The sequence below is a fragment of the Arachis stenosperma genome, chromosome 2 (genome assembly GCF_014773155.1).
Source record: "Arachis stenosperma cultivar V10309 chromosome 2, arast.V10309.gnm1.PFL2, whole genome shotgun sequence".
In the NCBI taxonomy this organism is placed as follows: Eukaryota; Viridiplantae; Streptophyta; class Magnoliopsida; order Fabales; family Fabaceae; genus Arachis; species Arachis stenosperma.
In genome coordinates, this window is record NC_080378.1 from 100,694,744 (window position 1) to 100,720,546 (window position 25,803).

Here is a 25,803-nt window from a genome sequence, read left to right on the forward strand (position 1 = left end):
TTAATCAATAATTTTTTTTTAATCTTAAAAAATTTTATACTTACATTAAAATAAAAATTTTCACTTGTAGTCGGATATTGGTCATTTTTATAAAGAAAAGTTATATATATCTTACATTTCATATATAGTTAAAATTGATTATATCATTAAAAAAAGGAAAGAAAAATTTGACATAAAAACTATGTGATTTAATTTTTAAAGATTGATCATCATTCAAAGAAAAAAAAGTAATTAAAGATCTCAATTAATAATCCATGATTTAAGTAAAACAATACAAAATTGATATATACACTAGCAAAATCAGATCACCAGTACATTAGATAAGAAAAAGGAAGGGTAGTTTAGGAATAAAAATTAAAAAGGACGATTTTAATACGAAAAAAAAACGTTAAGGATGATTCTAAATCGAAAATTAGATCGGGGACGGGTTCGATTCTGACCCTCAACGTGAGGGACCAAAACAATACTTATCCCTTATATAAATATATACAGAACCATGTAAAACAAACCGTCAAACTATAGTTGATTATCTGTCTTTTCATGTGGGTCTAATATATAGATAAACTCCTTTATCTCCTCACTCCTCTCTTATTTTATGAATAAAGCTTAAGATTTTTTATTTTAATAAATAAAATAAATATATTAATTACCATTTTAAATAAATTTAAAATTTATGACCGAAATTTACCACAGTGTCTTATTTGAATTACACTATGAACAAGATAATTTTGTATGTATTTTATTTACAGGATAAACGATATACTGTAAACGAGATAAATACGTAGACGTAACACGTGTATATCTTGTTTACACGGTAAACGAAATACGTATAAGGTTATCTCGTTCACAGTGTAAACGAGATAAAGTTGGATGACGACTATATATATAACTTATTGACAGCGTTTGATCGGATTTTAGTTTGAACTTTTCAACTACTTTCTCCTCTTCTTTATCCCTTTCTGACCATATAATCGATACATACGACGATGGCGCGCACAATTGGTAACGACAGAGACATCAACAGGCTGAACGAAATTTCGCATTACGCCGGAGCAACCGACTTTGAGGTTAGTTCTAATTTATTAAATTTTACGCAATCCTATATAGATAAATGTGTGTATGTAGTCATGCTTAGGATAGTAGTGAAGAATTAGAATGTAGTTTGTATAATTAGTATGAAATAGGTCACTAGTAGTAATTTAGACACTGTAAATGAAATATGTGTAAAATTATCTCGTTCACAGTGTAAACGAAGAAATAAGTTAGTGTAACGAATTTTGGTAATAATTTTTAAAATTATTTAATTCGATAATTATTAGATTTAATTTATTTATTAAAATAAAAAATCTCTGAAGCCTAAACATGTAATAAAAGTCACATATAGTATAGGTGTCTGCTGTATATAAAATAAAAAATATCAATCACCAGCCCATTCATGAATATTATGAACTTCCAAATATTTTTAACATAATATACAACAAGATTAAAAATAATTGGTGTTTGCTACGGTACAATGATAAATTAATACGTATCGATACGTTTAAAATATGGACAAATAATAATTAAACAAGTGGAATTTATTTTCCACGTCAGCATTTAATTTTTTCTTTTTTAAATATATAATATATCACCACTTTTACTAAAATACCCTTTTAATTAAATAAAAATAAAAAATAAATTTTATTTAATTTTAATGAAAAGACTTAAATATCCTTCCTTTATTTAATTAGACAAAAATACCCTTTGAATATCCCTATCTTAACAGCTTCTCCCCTAAACCCTAGCTTCTCCACCACCGCCGCAAGGACTGCCACCGACCGTCGCTCTCAGGCACTACCATCGTCGTCTGGTCGTCCGTGATTCTTCTTCCTTCAAGAATCGCAGCTTCTTCTTCGTCGACCTCGGCGCGTCAGTTCCTGGTATTCATCTGCACCATCGCGCTCCTGCCGCCGTCCGTCGGGCGCTCATTCACCATCGTCTTCGTCTGGTCGTCGCAGATTCTTCCAACCCACCACCGTCTTCTGAGTTGTGTTCGTCGCCTGGCCTCTATCTCCGTCACGATTCTGCCCCCTCTTCTCAGACTGCTCAGTAGAAAAACCCATCTCCATTCCAGTTTCCTTCCTTCGAGTTCAGAGAGCAGAAGCTCAACCAAGAACAAAACCTTAGACTTCGACGGTCAGTATGTACCCGAAGCCATGCATCATATCCCTCCAACTCCTTCCATGGCTGCTGCAAGAGAAGAAGCTGAGAATGTTATGTTTGGTGCTTTGGATAATCTCTTTGCTAATAGAAAGATTAAGCCTAAGGATATTGGTGTTCTTGTTGTGAATTGCAGTTTGTTTAACCCAACTCCTTCACTTTCTGCAATGATTGTGAACAAGTACAAGCTTAGGGGTAACATTAGAAGCTTCAATTTGGGTGGTATGGGTTGTAGTGCAGGAGTTATAGCCATTGATCTTGCTAAGGACATGCTTCAAGTTCATAGGAACACTTATGATGTTGCTGTTAGCACTGAGAACATTACTCAGAATTGGTACTTTGGGAACAAGAAATCTATGCTGATCCCAAATTGTTTGTTCCGTGTTGGTGGTTCTGCTGTTTTGTTGTCCAACAAAGGCTCTGTTAAGAGAAGAGCAAAGTACAAGCTTGTTCATGTTGTGAGGACTCATAAGGGTGCTGATGATAAAGCTTTCAGGTGTGTGTATCAAAAACAAGATGATGATGGCAAAACTGGTGTTTCTCTCTCAAAGGATCTTATGGCTATTGCTGGTGGGGCTTTGAAGATTAACATCACAACTTTGGGGCCTCTTGTTCTTCCAATAAGTGAACAGCTTCTGTTCTTTGATACTTTGGTTGTTAAGAAGCTTCTGAATGCAAAAGTGAAGCCTTATATACCTGATTTCAAGCTTGCATTTGATCATTTCTGCATTCATGCTGATGGGAGAGCTGTGATTGATGAGCTTGAGAAGAATCTCCAGCTTCTGCCTATGCATGTTGAGAAAGAATGAGGAAGGGGAATAGGGTGTGGCAGATTGCATTTGGAAGTGGATTTAAGTGTAACAGGGCAGTGTGGCAGGCACTTAGGCATGTCAAGGCTTCACCCAATTCTCCTTGGGAAGATTGCATTCATAGGTATCCAGTGCAGGTTGTTACATAGCTTTAATTTCTGCTGTTTTAGTGTTTTTTTACTTCTGAATCTGCTGTTTTTGAATTTTTGTTGATAGATTTATTGATTTTAGGATTTAGGGTGATTATGTGTTGCTGTATTCTAATTTTAGTTGCTGATTGTTGTTGATTTCTGGCTCTGTTTAGTATGTTGTGCTGATTGTTCTTGATTTTTGGCTCCGTGAGTGTTGTTCTGTTTTTGGTCTGTATTTGATCTTGTTCAAATTTCATGATTTTGTTACTGTCTCCTGAAAGTTGGGTTTCTTTTTCTAATATGCTTAACATCAGAAAGATTTGGAAAAATTTGTTACTCTTTGTTAAGTATGTGCTGAAACTTTGTTAAAATTTGCCTGAAAATTTTGTTATAAGATAGATAGATGGATGGATAGATAGATAGATAGCTTTTGATATGAATATCCAGTGGTTCCTCTACAGCTATTGATCTGGTTGATGAAGCCGGTCCCAAACTGAAAATGGAAATTACTTCTAAACCTACTGCACTTGATGAGATCAACCGGTCAGTCTTGAAACTAGAGATGGAGCGACTTTCTCTAACAAATGATACAGATAAGGCCTCAAGAGACAGGCTAAATCGTCTTGAGACAGAGCTCTCTCTTTTGAAAGAAGCCTGAATATTTGTTAGATGACTGCAATGGGATGCTTGTTAGAATCAATAAGTTCCTGATCAAAACAAAAGACAAAGCATCTGTGGAAACAATGCGGATTCTGTTATTATACCAGACAGATTTGAGCTGGATGCTTTTGATCTAGACATACCTGAAGATGCCGGCGGGTAAGATATTATTAATTTTACCAGTTTCATGTTGATAGAATTTTATTGACATTTTGCACATTTTCTTGATTTCTGTTAATTCCAGAGGCCATATTGCTTCACAGGAGGAAATTACTCTTAAAGGTACCTATAATTGCTTGAAAATCTTCCTGTCAAAGTATGATTAATGTTAGTTTATGTAATATGCTGTGTTCTGAAACAGATGTTGTATGTAGCAATGAGGGATTTGGGCTGTTTTCTCTAGTCAATGGTTACTAATTATTGATTAATTCTCTGAAGTGAGTGCCTTGGAAAACTACTTGCAAGTTGCTTTCTAATACTCAAATCGCACCATGAATAGTATATCGCTTGACTTGTTTATGCGGTGCATGTTGAAGGTTGAGATTTAAGGTTCTCAATTTGCTAAGCGGTCTTCATTCCTCTCTATCGACTTTAAAATATGATTAAAGTGGTGCCTTTTCCCATGAAAAATATGCTTTTCGGAAAGAAGATGATGTCAACATAAATGAGGAAAGGGGGAGTATGTGGGTTGATCTTCTGCACTTTAGCGTCTTTTTTCTTTTTCATTTTTGGTAGTATTTGCTCCTCATGTCCTATTGAATCTCACTCCTATAGTACTCATCCATGTATCATAATATGCAAATAGTTTCTCTATAAACTTTTCTTTATAGGACTTTTAGTAATTGCTTGATTCAGAGTACTTTGAACGGAGTGTTGCATTTTCGGGTTTATGCATGTGTTTTATTTTGCTTTTTGTCTTTCTGTGAGGTTACTGGTTCTTCGCGTATGTATATAAAATTCGTTACAACGAGGTCCTGACATATTAAAAGAAAAAGTATCCCGATAATAGCTATAATTTTTGTCCTGCTTAAGGTGGGGTTTTTTCTTGTGTTTTATGAGTTCTTATGTATAAAATAGGTATACTTCACTTCTTTTATGCTGGTGGTTATAGCAAAGCAAAGTGCAAAAACTTGTTGAATTATTTAAGGAAGCATTATGGCTGACATTTCCATCAAATGAACTATGCAATAAAAAATTGCATAGTGAACCAGTAAACCAACTTGATTTTCTTGGTTAGTAACTATGGGATGCAAATTTAAAAAGCAATGGGAGATGCATAAGTTGTAGCATTATCTTCACTTCACAGTTCTTCAGATTTTCTTTCCATCTTGAACTACAAATTTGTGTCTTGTGTGTGTATATACAGGCTGATCAATCAGGAACTATAGTCGAAATCCTTGCAGAAGATGGCAAGCCTGTTAGTGTTGACATGGTAAGTACATTCTAGGTCTTCAACTAAATACTTCTTTTGTTCCCCTTAATCTCGCAGTGAAAATTTGATACATCCTTCTATCACCATATCCAGATCCTAGTTATATTCAGATACATTGATCCGAGAATGTAAAAAATTTTCAAAGTAACAGATTAACTTGTCCATCATCATTGTTTTGATTTATTTTTGTTCCCTTGCAGCCCCTTTTTGTGATTGAACCTTAGAGCTTGTGGAGTGTTCAGAGTACAATCATTGAAATAGACTCTACGGGACTGCGGCTGGGGCTCTTCATGTCAGTCTGATGGCTGGGGCTCCGCACATCAGTTTGATTGAAATTTGAGTTAGCTTCATCTGGCAGAACTTCACCTGGTGGAGTGCTGGAACCTGCACGTTGAATTGGAAGGGGATTCCCTGTAGCAATTGCATCATGTTTTGGAAGCAAACTCTGAATACTATCATTTAGTTCAAGGCCTCGTCCAAGAAGCTCCTCATCCCTGAAAGAAAACTAGGATTATTCCACGCATCTTGTGGACATGCAGAGTTCATAAAGCAGTCGACAGGTGTTGGGGTCTGTGTGACATGTTATAACCAGTCTATAGGAACTAACCCAGTTGTTGTTAGCATCTGCATCAATTTTTCTGGTTGGTGCGACAGCGATCAACAAGATCAACAATTACTTCGTCTTTTACAGCCTGCTAAGCATAAAACAAAATAAATTTAGCTTACTGTGGCCTGAGATAATTCAGCCAGACCAAGATATCATCCAACGTACCGTACAGTCACTAGGATTCACAGCTTGAAGCATGTCACTCAACAGGTCCATAACATGGCGCATGGATTCCAAGCTTGACAAACTATGAATTATAAAAAAAAAAAAGAAGACAAGGAAAAAGGAGAGATATTTTAGTTTACACAAGTCTGGTGACAGAGGTCAGCACCAGCGGTTGGCAACATAGTGAAAAAATTGAAATTTCACCTCAAAGTTTCTATCTCTGTTGCCATTGTTTTGTCAAGTGTTTTTGAAGAACCGCTTGGCATCCCATATCCAGCATGCATACTTCCTGAAGCTTGATGGGTAGGAGGTGGAGTAAATATTGGAGACGCATCTAAAGAACGCTTTGGAAACACTACTCCCGTTCGCTGCCATTTATAAAGTCTAAGAGAGTGTGACGGATATGATATAAAGGTCATTCAATTATTAATTAAATGTACCTTTGGCAGTTGGCCTTACATATATCAATGCCATCTACATTTGAAATGTAAATTGATTGCATCGAATGAATTTCAAATTAGACAAGATTAACCACAGTTAAACAGCATTAATTCAAGTTGCCTCCAAGATGTTGATTGATTGGATATATCATCCTACATCCAAATAGCATCAATACTAAGATTGTTTGGATAGGTGTACATCATCTATGTTTTGGTCAATCAATTAATCCAAAGAGCAAAACCTGAACAATAGGAGCTTTTTACTTTGCTATGAAATACGACCAGAAATATTAATATTTGAGCCAATAAGACAAGAAAGAGAAGTGAATTAAGTTGATGTCAAATTATTTGGCAACTGAATCAAACTACATCATATTGATGGATCAATTTTACTAATAGACCACTAGTTCATAGCAATAAATACACACTCACCAAGGGGCAGTAATGCACAAGTGAAATCACATATGCAACTTAAATAAGAATGATTCTCAAGTTTCTATCTGATAAGTGAAAATCGATAGATTGATTTGATATATTTGACTAAATTGTTACGAAAAATAGTCACCCAAAATTTAATCAGACAAGAAAGTAGTGAATTGCAAGTTGTACACGCAAAAAGTACTAACATTATAGAACCAAGTGAGATTCAGAAGAATTGAGAGGCAACACATTTCCAAAACTCATTGGCAAGCCACTTCATTGTAGAATTAACTAACAAGTAACAAGAATTATTCAACAATTATAGTTTAAAAAAAATAACACCTAGAACTAAATGCCAGAACAGAGCAGAGCAGATCAGTAGCAAGAAAGGAACAGGGCACGACCGAAGGGCCGACGCGATGGAACAGAAGTGGCACCGTCGAGACAGTGGCTGCACGACGGAGGCAGAAGGCGAGGCCAGCGACGGTGGCTGGGCGTTGAGGAACGGCGACGAGAGATGGCTGCTTCGGTGCTTCCTCCAAGCTGCGTTCGAGTTCTCTTCTGTCTTCTCTGCGTTCTTCAGTGTTTTCATTCAGAGAACAGAAAAAGCAATAATCAGAAAAGCATATAGTTCCCTTATGTTCGCGAGAGAACAGAAAAGCAATAATCAGAACTACGTTGGTCTAACATTTCAATAATCACATTATGCCAAGTTAGAACCAAAGTATATGGCATTGGAAAACATGCTAATAAGAAAGAATAGAAGAACTTTATATATAATAGCAAATCGTGTTCTTTACTTGCAATAGGCTATCGAGTGGTCCTGGGTGGTCCTGGCCTGCTAGGTGCGATTTGCGAGTTGCGAGGGACCGAGGGTGGTGGTGGGTGCGACTTGCAAGCGTGGTGCCAACCTGCTGGGCGCTGGGCGCTGGTTGTGTGCTGCAGTGCTGGGCTGCTCTGTCCGCGAGGAGGTCCTGGGTCGGAGCAGTGGAATGGCTGCGCTGGGAGGAAGGTGGCGGTGGCTGCGAGGTGGTGGGAGGAGGTCTCTCACCGGCGATGGGAGTTGCAGAGAGCGAGGCTGTGAGACCTAGGGAGTAGGGAGAGAGGGGCTAGGGTTCGTTTGGGATTGGGGCTTGGGGGAATGGCCGAATGGGGGTTACTGGGTTAGGTTTAGGTTTCGTTCATTTTGGGGGAGGGGGGTTTGGGGGGGGGGGGGGGGGGTTTGGTTTTTTTTTGGTTTTTTACTTGACCGGTTCGGTTCGGGTTTTTATTATCAGAACCGGTTTTTGATTTTCGGTTTTTTCGGTTCAGTTGATCGATTTAGTTCGGTCCGAGTCGGTTTTGAACACTCTTACTGGTTAGGGTTCCTCTAACCAACGGCACCGTTTTGAGCAAATTTTAGAAAATCGGTCGGGTCTCGGTTCGGTTCGACCGACCGATTCACGACCGGTTCGACAGTCTAACAACGGTTTCTGAATCTTTCGGTTTTGATATATGACCGATTTGTTTTTGTACCGGTTCACAGTTCGATTGACCGGTTCGAACGGGTTTTCAGAATCTTGGTCCGAACCGCTTTTTTCCCTCGATTCACGAATTGACCAGTTTGACCAGTCAATTCGAACCGTTTTCAGAACTTTGCATTTTTCCCTTATTCCAAGAATCCGGCCAAGTGACGGTTCGGTTTGACCGACCAGTTCTTGGCCGGTTCAATGGTTCAATTGTGGTTTTTGAAATTTGGGGTTTTAACATTTGTCCGAGTTGTTTTTTGTAGCGGTTCATGGTTTAACCGGCTGGTCCGAACCGATTTTCAAAAGATAGATTATAACTATTCTCTCATGCTGTTTTTATTTAAAATGCTTAATATATTTTAGTATCAAATTTTCAATTAAGCTTACAACATAGAAGTGGTTCAAGGAATCAAAATGCTAGAGTAAAAATTAAATTTCACGTAAATTCAACTAAAATCGAACGAAAGACAGAAACATTAATTCTCAACAAGAGTCCATAAAAAATATAGTGCATAATAATTTTTTAAGTAAAAGAGATGAAACTAACAAGTCTTAGTAGTTAATATAATCTTAACATGACTACATGACAATTACGATTAATTAATTTTTGTTTGACTCCTTTTGTTTATACTTATTGTAATTCCTGGTAGCAGATTCAATGACATTGCGCAGCATCAAGTTGTGGGACCTTAGAATCAAATCCAACGCAAGTCGCATCCTTGTACCATGGTTAACCTGAAAAATATAAATATTTTAGGTTACCAACAAAACCATACACATTAGCAATTGAAGTACTATTTTTTTAAGCAAAAGAAAATTACATTTATTGTATAACTATACGTCTTCCTGTAGTTTGTCATCCAGGTTGTCACCCATACTTTACAATCATTACTGTGTTAAATAAGACGCGGTTAGCTTATGCAGATAAAAATTTGAAAAAAAAAAAACACAAATACAGATATTCCTTACGAGCCAGAAGCTTGTTCTCCTGTTTCTAGCATATCCACAAATGCAAAATCAAGTATCCTTGGCCTGAACGGAGTGTTGTATTTATAGAACGAGTCATACTTGAGCATATCTTCCAGATATTTTGCCTATTTATATAGGAAAAAAAATTAAATAAAGGACGGTATTTGAAACCTAAAAAAAAAAGTCATAAAAGTGAAAATAGGAAAAGTTAATTTACCAGCTTTACTATACTCGATCTCTTCTGCTCTTTATTTGTAGCAATCGGTAGGGAGTCTAGCAGAATTATTTGATGATTGCACAAATCAAAAACAACCAAATACCAATGTCTGTTGTTCTCGTTGACAGGTAAAAAAATCTAGTACCAACTTTCACGTATTAGAATATTACTAGATACAATTTTTTTTTTAAAAAAAAGGTATAGATCAATTCATAAAGATAAATGCCATTAAATAATAAAAAATTAAAATACAATAAATCATATACTTTTTTTAGACCTTCATCAACTTTTTTCATAAATTCTTTTTGATAATATTTCAACAGAACTTCAATTTTGGTATCACATTGCAGTATGAATTGCTGAATTTAATAGTTAGGGGCTAAATCAGTGACACCAATTAAGTAATAAGATAAAATAAATAAAAACGGTAACAAGCCTGAAAAAGACATTACGTACCGAAAATACAGCTGGCAAATACCAGTTTGTTTGACATCCCATTTCTTTTTCCTGCATGGTTAGCATAGTAGCAACCAAATCCAACACCTATGTGATAAAATAAATATATTAGAAATTAAAGTATGCTAGACATAGCAGTTTAATTATGCACTTACATCCCCATGTACCCACTGCTTGGGAATTAATGACTTGAAATTGTCACGAGTTCCGCTAAATTTGTTTGTTGTCGCCAATACCTCATCACTACAAATACGAATCACATTAATATTGAACTATTTTTCAAATTTTTAGTAGATAGATAATGAGATATTTAACCTTCTTTTATTTGGTGCAAACACATAGATTGCCATTTTAATATCTAAGTCATCCAAATCCATGTATGCAGGAGGCTTAAATAAAATCGGGATCCACTGCAAAAAAATAAAAAAAAAATTGGTGAGATCACTAAGTTATGTAACCGTAGAGGATTCATGCGAATGTTCGTGATATGAGAACTTACAGATGGCCATTCAATTCTCCATTTATTGTGCTCGATGTTTTTCTGGTTTAGGGTAGGCATGCTAATAGAATATCCACTTTGTTTTAGAGCCATAAGTAAATGCAAACTCTTAAGTAAATAAATTTAGGTCCACTTTGATATGATGCACAAAATCTGTATGGCTTTTTTTCTTTCTTGGTAATATTTTGATCCAATGTTCTGAAATCGGACCGGACCGGCCGGTCAAACCGGTTTAACCGCGAACCGACAGTATTAACGGTCCGGTCAGCATATAAAACCGACAATTAGAAAATCGGCTAAAAACTGTTGAACCGGACGAGAACCGGCCGGTCAGACCGAACCGGAACCCGTCCGGTTTACACAAAAAGGGAAGCTCCTTCGTTTCTTTCTCCCGTTCTCCCTTTCTTTCTTTCAGTGAGAGAAATCACAAACCTAACCACAAAACCCTAGCACTGTAAGCCTACACCACCGCCACAAGGAGGGGCATACTGCTGCCGTCCGTCGCACTCAAAGTTCGCCATCCGTCATCTAGCTTCCCTCGTGCTCCAAGTCTTCAACCCCTGTTCGCTGTCACCGAGCGCGGTTGCTTCCTCGAGCTCGGCGTCCGTCGTCTTTGTCTGCTCAGCCACGCTTCCGTCGCTGTTTGTTTGCCGTTCACGTTCGCGTCTTCGTTCGCGTTCTTCGTCGTTCGCGTTCGCTCGGCGTTCACCGTTCGCGTTCACTCGTTGTTCACCGTTCGAGTTCGCGTTCGTCTGGAAGCCACGTTGCTCTGCTTCAAACTCTGCGACCAACCCGCGTGCTCCACTCGTCGAACTGCTCTCTGTTGTCCCCGCCGTGAGTTCCCTAAACCAGCCACCAGACAATACACTCACACAACAGACAACACCAATACTCATCTTCAAACTCTGCAACTTCTAATTTCTACTACAATAAGTAATTATTTGATTTGGTAGTGGTTTGGATTTTTTCATAGATTAAATTAAAGTTACAATAGTTTTGTTCTCTTCTCTATCACATTGAAATTAAGCTTTGGATTCTCTTATTTCATTTTAATTTTACCGCACTCAACATGTTTGATGAAATGCTTTAACCAAGGTTAGTGGTCTGAACTCTGAAATTTCAAATTACTCAAATATGCAATTTCTGAAATTAGGAATTTGTGAATCTGAACTCTGAAGTTAGTGATTGATTTCTGATGTTACTGATTCTGTTCTAATATGTGCTTTTTGTTACTGATTCTGAAATTGAGTAATGGATTTGTTACTGATTCTGTTCTACGGTCTTATGGATGATTATTGGATTTCTAGCCGTTCTGTTGCTGTTTTTAATTTGGATTATGATTTATTGAATTTAGTTATAGATGAAAGTATTAATCAAGAAGCAGTTGCTTACAATGCCTGTTTGAGTAATAATTCGTCTGCCAATCCTCCTAATTCAAATGATTCTGCTAATCCTAATCCACCTAGTTCGAATAATAGTCAGTCACAAGGTTCTAATTTATGGATTTTGATGATTGATAAATCTTCATGTTGGTTTTTAATATTTAGATATTTCTTTTTACTATTTAACTTTTGAGACTGTATTTTGATAAGATCACACTTTGTTGTTGAATGCTAACTTTTGTTGTTGAATGCCCTGTTTGTTGTTGAATGATCATTTTTGTTGCTGAATGCTGAATGCTGAATGCTGTTGGTAATGGTGTTTTTGCTGCTGAATGTCCTGCTGTTTTTATTTCTTTGTTTGTTGCTGAATGTTGGTGGCAGAATTTAGATATGCTCATGTTGATAATTTTTTGATTTTTCAATGTGCTATGGCTAGTCTTTAATTTCGTATCTGGTTATGGATACTTCTTTGTTTTGTAGTTGCTGGTTTTGCTTTGATTTGTAGTCGCTGGCTCCTAATTATTGCTGGTTTTGCTGGCTTTGTTTGTTGCTGAATGTTGGTGGCAGAATTTAGATATGGTCATGTTGATAATTTTTTGATTTTTCATTGTGCTGTGGCTGGTCTTTAATTTTGTTTTAATTAATAAAACTTTTATTAATTTCAGTTATAGATAATAGTATTAATCAAATAGAGATTAATAAAACTTTTATTAATTTCGAATGATACTGCTAATCCTAATCCTAATCCACTGAAGCAAATTTGCAACAAGTTCTTGTGGATTTTGATGATTGATAAATCATGATGTTAGGATTTAATATTTAGATATGTTTTTTTACTATTTAATTTTTGAGTTTGTATTTTGATAAGATCATATGGATTAGGTTGATGATATTTTATGTAGTGTTTTAAATTTCGAAGATATTTTAAGATTTATATTATACTATAATTATATTTTAGGATATTTATTTATAATTTATTTATTATTTTATTTTAAAACGGTTTTTCTGGTTGAACCATTGGTTGGACCAATGAACCTGTGAACCAACGATTAGAACGGTTCGATGACCGGTCCGGTTCTCAGAACCTTGTTTTGATCTATTGACTCTAGAAAAGAGGGGAGAAGTTTAATATGCACAAGTACTCTCAAACATGTTACATACTAAGGATTGGCACTGACTCAAAAAGAGGAACCCAATCTTCCGCTTTGTTCTGTAATTTTTTCTTTCTTTGTTATTTTCCTGTTGTGCCTTATAGTTTAAACAATTTGATGCTTAATAGGATCAAGATTGTTATGAGCTTTCAGCTGAGTATGAAAGGAAGCATAAGACTGAGAAGTTGGAGGAACTTGGGAATATGCTAACTGGTCTTGATGCTGGGGATTCTATTGTCATTGCCAAATCATTTTCCCACATGCTTAATTTGGCTAACTTGGCAGAAGAAGTTCAAATTGCCTACCGAAGAAGGATTAAGCTATTAAAGAAGGGCGATTTTGCTGATGAGAACTCTGCCATCACTGAATCTGACATTGAAGAAACCTTCAAGAGGCTTGTGACTGAACTGAAAAAGTCCCCACAGGAAGTGTTTGATGCTTTGAAGAAGCAAACTGTAGATTTGGTCCTAACTGCTCATCCCACTCAGTCCGTTCGTCGATCTCTGCTGCAAAAGCATGGAAGGTTTGTCACTGGACTCAGGAATAATTATAGTCCATTAACTACGAATTTGTCGTTCCATTTGCTTTTACTAGATCTCAATTACCATCTCCTTTGCAATTATATATAAACAGATCTCATAGAGTAATAGATCCAGGAAGCCTGCTTATTTTTTGTTTGCTTGAACAGGGCTGGAAGGATACCATAGTCAAGCAAGATCAGTCTCATGAGAACCAATCAGATATGAGAAGAAGAAGAAGAAGGCTATTGCTATTTTTTAAGGCCTTTAGGCATATCTATCTAGAGTGGAAGCATGTTATGACATTTCCTTTTTTTTTTTTTTCTATCTTTTAGGTGATTATTCTTTACGTGAGAACTAGTTCAGGAACACAATAATCTAATATATTATTCTTTATTATTAAAGTTTAAGGGGCAGAACATCTTTTAGTTAATAATATCTGTTACATAGTGCTAAAACTATGTGGTTCAATGATTGTGAACTAGTAGCATATATGTGTTTTAAATTGGGAGGAATCCAATGATTGTATTTATTTTTTCATTTTACTACCTAGTATGTCCCTTTTTTTTTAATAGTATGTTGTGGCTGTTTTTGGATTGATCATGTCAATGAACGGTGGGTGATCATTATTCAATGAGATGTATGGAGAGCCATTAGAAACCCCTTTTAAAGTTGTAACGGTGGGTGATCATTCTTGGAAGGTGCATATTGTATATTTCTAATGTCAAAGTTGCATTCATATCCCTTGAACTTTGTCACTTTTTAAAGGGGATTGGGTTGTTTTTCATTCAGTGGTTATGAGAGTAATTTGGTAGACAGATAGAGAGATATGGAGAGCCAAAAGGAGGATGAATGCCATGGTAGATAATGCATATTTTTTGTTGCTTGTTTTGGATAGAAACAAGCCACCATTTTTCCCCTCCCACTTGTAATTGATTTTTGATTTGTTTAACCCATTGTCTCTGTTCCTATCTTAGAATATAAATTCATTTGTTATCCAACACTAGAGTTAATGTTAGGGAGTCAACGGTTGATATGCTAACAAAATTGATGACTATATGGGAAGCAAAATGGTGTCATTGTTGTGAGTCAGATTAATATAGTAATTTCACTTGCAAGTAATTGCAATAAGATCATAATTTTTCTGTTCAACGGTTGATATGCTAACAAAATGAAGCCTGTAATCTACCATTCACTGTCTTACTTGTATATATAAAGAATTAAACTCAACACTGCCTTCAGGTACATGCTCTTGATATACTTTGAAATGTGCATGTTGCACCACTCTATTGTTGTTTTCTTTCTTCTTTCATGTATATACTTCATTTTCAGAGGATGCAATCATGATTACAACTTAACAATTGCTTGTAACATTCCTTGATTTGATTCCTTGTACATTAATATCCACAATGAAATTTATAAATTGCATAAGTGAAGTCTATGTAAGCTTTATCAATGAGTAGAAACGTTGTAACAAGGCCATTGATGCTAAATATTCAGTGTTTTATATGAAAATAATAGTAACAAAACATAGCTGAAGAATAAAAAAATGCTAATGCCATAACTTTCCAACACTAGAATTCTTCGTAAGAGATCTAACTATTCTTACAGTTAATATTTGACCACAAAACTTCTCTCACTTTCTTTCAACAAATGACAAGAAATTTAATGGAAAAATGAATTGTTCTAGAACAAAATCAGAGAGTTACATTTATTACATAAATAAAAAACCAGGATTAAAAGGGATTAGGAATAGACTGTAATAAAATGCGAGTCAATCAGAAAATGGTTTGGACAAACTGTGCAGATTGAGCTCTTGCTTTCAGAGTATCCTCCTTTGATCTCGCCTCCTGTATCTTACTCTCCAGAAGCTACAGGCAATTAACAAAGCAAAAATGGGATAAACTTACATCACTAGTTATAACAAAAAATTCCTGCACTATAATTAAAATAGTCCAACCATTTTCAACAGCTTATAGGATTCTGGGAAGATGCAATTTCTTACAAAAACAAAGTTACTGGCACACTATAAATTTTGGTTTCCAAGCATACCAAAAACAAAGCTGCTGCTCTTTTTCTTTAAAAAAAACACAAACAAAACATAAAAAAACTGGAAGGGCAGAACAAAGTTTGTTTCTAAGCATAAGCATAGTCCAGAAGGAAACAAAAATTAATTTCAGCACAAGAAGATATCCCAGAACTTGTTACCTCAGGAACAGAGACAGGTTTTCTTCCAGTTGGCACAACACAAAAAATTACTAGAAGGGAAATCGATGCCTAACTTAGCAAAATGTTTGATGACTACAGTGATTAACCAAACTTAGTAGCATCTCATACATGATAGCAAGGCAAAGCAAAAGTCATTATATTGCTGATATAAATCTAGCATTAGTCTTTATGCAACCAAGTGAAATAAAGGATTCAGTGACAAATACATAAATATTAATTTAAGAATTAAGTAACTAAAACAGAAGCATTAGAATAATTAAAAATAACAACAAAAATAGGCTTCTAAAGTGATGATTGAACAGCTGAGACATTATCTATCATCTCCTTGAATAGGATTGATTATTGGCTTATGCTATGTGTACCAGAGAGAGTAGCAGAAATTAAAGCTATGTAACAACCTGCACTGGATACCTATGAATGCAATCTTTTCAAGGAGACTTGGGTGAAGCCTTGACATGCCTAAGTGCCTGCCACACTGCCCTGTTACACTTAAATCCACTTCCAAATGCAATCTGCCACACCCTATTTCCCTTCCTCATTCTTTCTCAACATGCATAGGCAGAAGCTGGAGATTCTTCTCAAGCTCATCAATCACAGCTCTCCCATCAGCATGAATGCAGAAATGATCAAATGCAAGCTTGAAATCAGGTATATAAGGCTTCACTTTTGCATTCAGAAGCTTCTTAACAACCAAAGTAGCAAAGAACAGAAGCTGTTCACTTATTGGAAGAACAAGAGGCCCCAAAGTTGTGATGTTAATCTTCAAAGCCCCACCAGCAATAGCCATAAGATCCTTTGAGAGAGAAACACCAGTTTTGCCATCATCATCTTGTTTTTGATACACACACCTGAAAGCTTTATCATCAGCACCCTTATGAGTCCTCACAACATGAACAAGCTTGTACTTTGCTCTTCTCTTAACAGAGCCTTTGTTGGACAACAAAACAGCAGAACCACCAACACGGAACAAACAATTTGGGATCAGCATAGATTTCTTGTTCCCAAAGTACCAATTCTGAGTAATGTTCTCAGTGCTAACAGCAACATCATAAGTGTTCCTATGAACTTGAAGCATGTCCTTAGCAAAATCAATGGCTATAACTCCTGCACTACAACCCATACCACCCAAATTGAAGCTTCTAATGTTACCCCTAAGCTTGTACTTGTTCACAATCATTGCAGAAAGTGAAGGAGTTGGGTTAAACAAACTGCAATTCACAACAAGAACACCAATATCCTTAGGCTTAATCTTTCTATTAGCAAAGAGATTATCCAAAGCACCAAACATAACATTCTCAGCTTCTTCTCTTGCAGCAGCCATGGAAGGAGTTGGAGGGATATGATGCATGGCTTCGGGTACATATTGACCGTCGAAGTCTAAGGTTTTGTTCTTGGTTGAGCTTCTGCTCTCTGAACTCGAAGGAAGGAAACTGGAATGGAGATGGGTTTTTCTACTGAGCAGTCTGAGAAGAGGGGGCAGAATCGTGACGGAGATAGAGGCCAGGCGACGAACACAACTCAGAAGACGGTGGTGGGTTGGAAGAATCTGCGACGACCAGACGAAGACGATGGTGAATGAGCGCCCGACGGACGGCGGCAGGAGCGCGATGGTGCAGATGAATACCAGGAACTGACGCGCCGAGGTCGACGAAGAAGAAGCTGCGATTCTTGAAGGAAGAAGAATCACGGACGACCAGACGACGATGGTAGTGCCTGAGAGCGACGGTCGGCGGCAGTCCTTGCGGCGGTGGTGGAGAAGCTAGGGTTTAGGGGAGAAGCTGTTAAGATAGGGGTATTCAAAGGGTATTTTTGTCTAATTAAATAAAGAAAGGATGTTTAAGTCTTTTCATTAAAATTAAATAAAATTTATTTTTTATTTTTATTTAATTAAAAAGGTGTTTTAGTAAAAGTTGTGATATATTATATATTTAAAAAAGAAAAAATTAAATGCTAACGTGGAAAATAAATTCCACTTGTCTTATTATTATTTGTCCACATTTTAAACGTATCGGTATGTATGAATTTATCATCGTACCGTAGCAATCACCAAAATAATTTACATACCGAGCAGAGTTAGGTATTCAGTTAATAATTTTTTGGTTACATATAATTAATAATCATATGTTTGCTTAAAAAAAGAAGTGTAAAAAATAATATATTTTTAGTTGATCAAATATTCCAAAAAAAAAAAAACTTTTGTTGTTCATGTAACATTGTCCATAACAAAAAAGTCTAGGTGATTAGATTTTTGTAACTAATATCTAATTAACGATTTTACTTTTATGTCCTTCACAGTTCACAAATATATATATATATTAATTAGTTAATTTCTTTGCTTTTTCTTGTATTGGCTATATATTAGACACAAAAAATTGTTGTTCCCTTCCTTACTATTTCGTGTTACAATTTTCGTTTCCTTTTAATTTGTGTTTAGATTTTGTGTTGAAGATCTAGTCATAATATCAAGATTCATCCGAGATCGTATTGTTGAAGATGCGATCAGACTTCAGTTGGATGATTCCGGTGGAAGTGATGCTGGGTGCTCTGGACCATGAAGAAGTCCATTCATGCAGCATTTCAAAGATTCCACCAATGCTTCGAGCCCCCAACGAGGACGCTTACAAGCCAAAGCTGGTGTCCTTAGGACCCTGGCACAAGGGAGCAACACGCCAGCTTCTCCTAATGGAAGAAGCAAAACTGCGCTACATGCGCGACTTTCTTGAAAGAAGAGAAACTGGAACGGATACAAGAACATCAGAACTCAGGCTTCGGGATTGCGCCGTTGACATGATCAGTATGGACAAAGCGATTACTGCCTGCTACAGCGGCGACACAGAGATGGATTCCCATGAGCTCTCCAGGATAATGATTGTCGACGGTTGCTTCTTGTTGGAGCTTCTCATAAGACTTGGTTATTACATGTCGAAGAAGAACAGCAATGATGATGATGATGATGATGATAGCTATTTGGGTGATCCTCTCTTTGAAACAGAGGAGAAGGTAAGATCTGTACTCAACGACATCGTGATGCTCGAGAACCAAATACCCTTGATCGTTCTCAAGAAGTTGTACTACAATGTCTTCCCTGATGAAGACATTGAAGTCAAAGATGACCACCGCGTTGCCAACATCGTGTTCGGTGCTTTCGGTTACACTCCGGTAAGAATCTCTTCAGGTGCCGCTCACATACTCCACCTCATTCATCTGGCCACGGTTGAAGAACGTGACCAGTTAGAGAAGAAGAGAGGGGTAAAAGCGTCTCAAGAGCTAAAGCGGTGCGCTACTAGGCTCCGGGCTTCCGGAATAACCATTCGAACCGCCGCAAATAGCAAAGGCAACGGTAAAGTTCCGGATCTGTTTGAAGATATTTTTGACTTCGACATAAGATTTAACGAAAAAGATAAGGTGCTGGAAATTCCGGCTCTTCGTATCAAGGAAACGACGGAAGTGAGGTGGAGGAATTTGGTTGCTTGGGAGCAGAGCAGGATTTGGGTGAAAAGGAAGTACACTTCGTATGCTTTTTTCTTCAAAGGTTTGATATGTTGCAAGCACGACATTGAACTGCTTGAGAAGAAGGGAGTGATAGTGAACGATAGCAAGAAGAAAAAAGAAGAATTGCTAAGTATGTTTCGGAAAATCTGCAAGGGTTCTGAACACATGGATCCAGGTTATGGCGGAATTTGTGAGTGCTTGAACCAGTATGAGGCGGAATCCAGGAACGCGTTTCGTGGATTGGGTATAAGGAGTTGGCACAGGTGCAGGAAGGTTTTTGAAATTCTTATGTACTATGTGTGGAATTGGTATGATGCTTTGATCCGTGATCATATCCCTACAGTGTGGAAATTCATAGGAGTTGTGGCAGCTATTGTTCTGCTTGTTCTTACCATCATGCAGACATATTATTCAGCTCGTTCTAGTGGCTAGTCAACTAGGAATCTCTCTATTTTTACATTGGAATTTATGCACCATTTATTTTTTTTTTCTTTTCCTAGTTTGATAACCATAATGGAAGCCTCTATGTGCTTTCAAGTTTGATAGTTTAAACTTTGAATCCATGAAAGTTTTTGTTGGCCAATTAATATTTTCACATTTTTATTGTTTTTTTAGTAGGTGAAGTAATAATTTTGCTAGGTAGACAACGGAGATTGTGAATGACGTGAACAATAGACTACAATTCCGACACATCAAAGGTAAAAGAAAAACAAATCTCCATTTCCAATTACCCTACCAAAAATTCTATTTTCACATTTCAACTTTTAACCATCCCTTTTTACCCTACTGTTATTGTCGCACCTCTATTCTCCCAAATCTCCGATTGGCGCCACTCCTTCCCTCACCAGCCACACTTATTGGCGCTACTCCATCCCTCATCACTTATCCTCAGTGTCATGCTATCAACGCTTCTTCTCTCACCAGCCCCATTATCGGCGTCGCCCACTCCCTCACCATCAACACTCATCGTTGTCGAGATCTTCTCCCTCATCTCCTTTCTCTCACCTACACTGCCGCACTCTTGTTCAAGCTGCACGGCCGCCTTCTACAGGTAGAACAGACCGAGCAGTAGCAGTAGAACCAAGCAAGCTACAATTCAAAAGACGTTGTACACTGCTGTCACCGCCAACTTCAGCAACATCATTTTTTACTACAAGAAGGTTAGTGATAGTTAAGGTTTTATTTCTTAAATGAATCTTTATGCAATATATTAGGCTCCAAGAAATAGTTATATCTTTTTGTGATTTGGTTGAATTATTGGAATGTTTTTCATCATAGAGACTATTTTTTATTTTTGAATAATTGAACTCAACTGAAAAAAAAAACATGTGACTGTTGCTGATTTGCTTTTTTTTTCATTACTATATGTTTCGCATTTTGGATTAGTTAATCTAAGATTCAGGTAATATATACAGGTGTTTGTTTTGTTTACGTAATTAATCTTTTGCTTGATTTCGTATGTGCGAGTTAATTAAATAATTGATTGAAACTTATTTTGATTGTGCTTAAATCAAGCTAATTAAATTTGGTATAATAATAAGAATGTAGTATATGTTTCTACTATGTACTGGGGTTCAGACGCTAGTTATAGTGGTTTGAAAGAGATGTATTTTGATCGGTTGAAATAGTTGATTTTACGTTTTGTTGTAAACCATTTTAAATGATTGGATAATTGGGTTCAAACGGAAAAAAAGGGGTCAATGTTGATAATCTGCTTGGTTTCTATTTTTCTCAATTGTACATGTTTCTCATTTTGGTTTCGGAGTTTTTTTTTTAAAGAAAAAGAGTACAACTCAGCTTGACATTTGTTGAATTGATATTTCTTGTCAATCTAGAACTCAAGTAGTATGCACAGATATTCAATTATTGTGATATTTTGAATGAGATGTACTTTAATTGATTGAATTAGTGGAGTTTTTGTCTTCTTGGAAACCATTTTAAATGGTTGAATAATTGGGTTCAAATGAAAAAAAAAAAGACGAGTCAATGTTGATGAATTGCTTGGTTTCTATTTTTCACGATTCTATTAGTTTCTCACTTTGGTTTGGGATTTTTTTTATAAAAAAAAGATACAGCTCAATTTGGCATTGTTGAATTAAAATTTTCTGTGAATTTAGAACTCAGGTAATATGCAGGGATGTTTATTTTTCCTTATATGCAGATGTTCATTTTAACTTGAGTGTGGATTTAATCTAAACAGTTAGTTTAGACTTTGTTTAATTGTCAGTGACATGACATAATTAACTTAGCTTTAGTAGTATGCATTCATTATAGTTTTCTAATTAAAATGCATGGTTATTTTATTATAATTGGATGCTTGTTCTCGAATCAGCTTGTAAAGTTCGGATGGTGTGAAACCTAACCTTTTATTGGTCCTTAACAGATCGTAAACGCACCTGATTTGTGCTACTGAATAGAATAGCCAAATGGAAAAAATGTAATACGCAGTTTACTGTTGTTGGCTTCGACTTCAACATGAATGTACTTGTTTCTCACAGCTACCTCCTATTTTGGTAGAAACTAGTAGAGATGCGTTGTTCACCTTGCTATATGAACGGTATGATTAGCCACTTGGAAAAAAAAATAATGCCGAATTGAAGCCGAAGGAGATCGAAGATATTGGATTCAGATTCCTAAAGCAAATCCAGTGCTAGCCTGTAAAACAGGGCATCATGGTTCAGCTAGCAAGGGACTGCGATGTAGGAACAAGCATATTGAGAGTATATGTCGATAACATTCGCGTTAATGCCAAATTGATTGGGCGGGTTTTAGGGATTTCTTTTGCTGGTGAGTTTGTCTTCCATATTAAGCATCCTTTGTTGTGTCAAGTCGTTTGATTTCAGTATTCGGTAATTGTATGTACTTTAATGTTTCAAAAATGCAAGCGACGACTTCCCCACATTCGACAAAAAGAATGCTGCCCATGTGGCAATCAAAACACAATTCCAAAAAAGAACGACCATCAAACTGCACGATTTCGTCTACAGCTGCTTTATAGAAACTGAAGTAGACAAGATGGAGTTCAGACGGCACTTCATCCTAGTAGTGCTAAAGATATTCCTGTGCCCAACAAGTCAACAAAAAATATCGCCGTGGCACATACCCCCTATCTTAGATGTCTCGGACCTAAGTAGGTTCAATTAACTGTTGAAGACTTTCAAGTGGTTGGAAGCGACGCTCCGAAAATATAAAACTAAAAAGCACGAAACCTATGGAGGCTACATGTTCGCCCTATTGGTATGTTACATTTTTAAACTACTAGTATATCTGTGATGCGGTGTTTTATAACCCACAAACTAACCGGCAAGTGCACTGGGTCGTACCAAGTAATACCTTACGTGAGTAAGGGTCGATCCCACGAGTATTGATGGATCAAGCAACAATGATTGATTGATTGGCTTAGTTAGGCAAGCAGAAAAGGGTTTTGAGATATTCAAAAGGTTAAAGTTCGAACTCAGAATATCAAAAGGATAGACAAATAAATAAGTTGGGAATAAAATATGGAGAAAACAGTTAAGGCTTCGGAGTTGTCTATTTTCCGGATTGACTTTTCTTATCAACTATTTTTAATCATGTATGATTTAATTCATGGCAAACTATATGTAACTCGACCCTAATTTCTTAGACCTTCCTAGTATCCTCTAAAATTCATTAACTGCCAATTCCTTGGTCAATTAAATCCAATAAGAAGGTGATGATCAAATTCTAGTTTATATGCCACAAGAATCCTAATTATCCAAAAATAAAGGGATTATATGTCACGTATCCCGTTAAATACAAACAATAAGAAATTCAGGATAATATGTTTTCAAGCTATTGTTCAAGTAAAGAGTTTTTCCAAGTTTTACAAGAACTCAAATAGAAAGAGGGTCATACTTCCGTTCCACCCAAATTCATAAAATAAAGAACGAAAACAATTATTGAAATATAAATCAAAACATAAATTAAATTAAAAAGAGCAAATGAATCAATCCATATAATAGACAGAGCTCCTAACCTTAACAGTGGAGGTTTAGTTGCTCATGGCATGTGGAATGTAAATTTGTATAGAATTTTCTAATGGAATCCCCCTAATGGAATCTCAATAGAAGAGAAGTCTCCCCTTTTTATAACTAATCCTAATTAATTTAAAATCTAATATCTAAAATTAAGATAATATCTTTTCCTATTTTAAAATCAAATTTTGAATTTAAATTAGAATTAACTAACTACTCCGTGTCTTGTAACGTGGGGACCCACTTGGCTTCACAGGATCCGCGCCTAACTTGGGTGCTAAAATGGGGCCCAGAAATCACCCCCAGCGTTTTCTGCGTTTTCTGCACGTGGCGCATGTCACGCGTACGCGTTGATGGTCTTTTTCGCAAGTCACGCGGATGCGTCGGTCACGCGCACGCGTCGCTGTGCAATTCTTCAAATCACGCGTACGCGTCAGTCACGCGCACGCGTCACCATGGAAAGCTCCAAATCATGCGTACACGTCAGTCATGCGTACGCGTCGCTCCTCGCTGCCATCTCCTTTTGTTCTTGTGCTGTAGAAACTCCATCAAATCCAGCCGAATGCTACCTAAAATAAATAAAATTGCAAAAGACTCAAAGTAGCATCCATATTGGCTAAAAGATAATTAATTCTTTATTAAACTCAACAAATTAGATGCAAATTCACTAGGAAAAGATAAGAAAGATGCTCACGCATCAATCCGGCATACCATTTATTTATGTTGCAAATCAAAAGTTGTGAACTTCTTTTCTCTAGGTATTGTACTTCCAGCGGTTGAAGCATGGTCCGCTTGATAATTATCAAGAACCGGAACCATGGGTCGCCACATGGACTATTGCTAAACTTGAAAAGAAGGCAACTAATGTTATTTCCAAGGTACTACCCTAGACGAATTCTTTTTTATACTGTACTATGATAGCTTGCTTCCACATGAATATGATGTTTTTTATAATCCGAACGTTTTTTCTCATATCCAACTTGGATGATTACTAATTGATACTTTGGATCATTAAACATCAGGGACCCATCACAAGCAAAGTGAAAAATGGTGAAAAACCTAGGGGGGGGGAGCAAGTAAGACAACAACAAAATCACACACTAAAGAAGCGCGCTCAGAGAGGGCGCAAAAAACTTCATCACTTCCGATGGTAAGTTCCTATTGGAATTTGAGTAAGCTACATTGATTCTCTTTTAAGTAAGACAAAGATGCCAACTTTAATTGAGTACATCATTTGCTAGTTTGGTATAGGTTTTTCTAATTATAGAAGTGATCTTGTATTTTGGTATGAATTGGATATTTTGTATGTTTACAATTTTAGTATTCTTATGTGAACAATTGCATGGTTATTCTCTGATTTTCTGAATGTATTCGAATGGAGAAGCACCGACGCTAAAGAGCCCAAAGAGAAATCCATAAAAAAGCAGCCCATTAAAACGACAGAACAACCGCCATCAGGACAAGGACGTGCACTCCAATCGGAAAAACAGACAACTATAACTAAGGTGAGTATATTTTATTGTGTGTATATGTTCTGTTCTTTATACCATAATTTGTCTTCATAATATAGCTGGATGTTAATTGAACATAATTCAAATGGATGTTTATTTCCTAATTATAATGGTTGTTTTTTTTATTCAAATTAAATATATATCTTAATTAATTTATTAAATAAAAAGTTAATTAATACTAAATGCACAACCAAAATAATCGTGCTTATAAACTAAATCATGATATACTTTCTAGTAAATACAAATCCGAAATCCTTTACCTACTTGATTTAGAAGCTATATAAAATACCATGCATTGGTAGGTTGTATTCACACGTGTATATATTTTACTTTAATAAAGTTATATATATATAATATATATATATAATTAATATATATATATATATATATATATATAACTAGATCATTCCCATCAATTTCCTACTATTTTCTTTTAATTATTGTATCTATTTTTTTATATATATACCGAAAACAAGGTTTTATTGCATATAAGTAATCAAATATTATTTATAAATGACACATTAAATATTAGCAACGAAGTTTATACAAAATCATCTTCTGCTATTTTTTTGTATGTTCATTTCTAAACATTTTGGTTTTTTTTTTATGCCACGTTGAATATTTACATCAACACAGAAAAGTAGGACAACTACGAGAAGAAAGATGTGTGTTGTCAAATGTTAATCATGCAGAGACAATAAAAAATCACTTTTCGAGAAAGCTGCCTCACAGCGTAACGAGACACATACAGTAGTTCCCAACTCTAATAACGAGGATAATGAGTAGTCAATTGCCAAGAGAATGTGTCGACTGTTTCAATATACAGGGAACCCACAAGATGAGAATCTAGGGGATGATGAGGTCAATGTCAATCATGAAAAAACTCCTAAAAGGCCATCAAACCCCAAAGACCCTAATCCAATTACACTATTAATAGTACTGGTGCAACTTACAGGATATGATTTTGACAGGCAAGTTGTTTGTGATAAAATCTGTTGTTTGTGCTTGTTTTG

At 36.2% G+C, this 25,803-nt stretch overlaps 3 protein-coding genes, 1 long non-coding RNA gene and 1 pseudogene across 7 annotated transcripts; 3 read left to right on the forward strand and 2 right to left on the reverse strand.

Moving 5' to 3' along the window:
- Nucleotides 1–1,785: 1,785 nt before the first annotated feature.
- LOC130960530 (3-ketoacyl-CoA synthase 4-like) lies at nt 1,786–3,157 on the forward strand (annotated as a pseudogene).
- Nucleotides 3,158–5,053: 1,896 nt separating this feature from the next.
- LOC130960532 (uncharacterized) lies at nt 5,054–8,043 on the reverse strand. Of its 2 annotated transcripts, XR_009079145.1 has the most exons (6): nt 7,664–8,041; nt 7,206–7,440; nt 6,208–6,596; nt 6,004–6,085; nt 5,839–5,923; nt 5,054–5,725 (listed from the first exon to the last, which is right to left on the reverse strand). It is a non-coding gene; the product is annotated as an uncharacterized LOC130960532 (long non-coding RNA). The 2 variants fall into 2 exon arrangements; XR_009079144.1 differs by having other exon boundaries at nt 6,208–7,440; nt 7,664–8,043.
- Nucleotides 8,044–10,500: 2,457 nt separating this feature from the next.
- LOC130963296 (uncharacterized) lies at nt 10,501–14,103 on the forward strand. The gene is made up of 4 exons (XM_057889427.1): nt 10,501–10,557; nt 10,963–11,346; nt 13,174–13,568; nt 13,734–14,103. Exons 1-4 carry the CDS (start codon nt 10,501–10,503, stop codon nt 13,750–13,752), a joined length of 855 nt encoding a protein of 284 aa, XP_057745410.1. The 3' UTR covers nt 13,753–14,103.
- Nucleotides 14,104–15,113: 1,010 nt separating this feature from the next.
- LOC130960916 (3-ketoacyl-CoA synthase 4-like) lies at nt 15,114–17,567 on the reverse strand. Of its 2 annotated transcripts, none has more exons than XM_057886444.1 (2): nt 16,204–17,567; nt 15,114–15,434 (listed from the first exon to the last, which is right to left on the reverse strand). In XM_057886444.1, exon 1 carries the CDS (start codon nt 17,138–17,140, stop codon nt 16,328–16,330), a length of 813 nt encoding a protein of 270 aa, XP_057742427.1. In that variant the 5' UTR covers nt 17,141–17,567; the 3' UTR covers nt 15,114–15,434; nt 16,204–16,327. The 2 variants fall into 2 exon arrangements, with proteins under 2 accessions (XP_057742427.1, XP_057742426.1); XM_057886443.1 differs by having other exon boundaries at nt 15,116–15,434; nt 16,191–17,566.
- Nucleotides 17,568–18,205: 638 nt separating this feature from the next.
- Nucleotides 18,206–24,683, forward strand: LOC130960915 (UPF0481 protein At3g47200-like). 2 transcript variants are annotated; one of them, XM_057886442.1, is made up of 3 exons: nt 18,206–19,982; nt 20,133–20,444; nt 24,661–24,683. In XM_057886442.1, the coding sequence occupies exon 1, from the start codon at nt 18,286–18,288 to the stop codon at nt 19,714–19,716; it is 1,431 nt and encodes a 476-aa protein (XP_057742425.1). In that variant the 5' UTR covers nt 18,206–18,285; the 3' UTR covers nt 19,717–19,982; nt 20,133–20,444; nt 24,661–24,683. The 2 variants fall into 2 exon arrangements, with proteins under 2 accessions (XP_057742425.1, XP_057742424.1); XM_057886441.1 differs by lacking the exon at nt 24,661–24,683 and adding an exon at nt 21,668–21,855.
- The last annotated feature ends 1,120 nt before the right edge of the window (nt 24,684–25,803 follow it).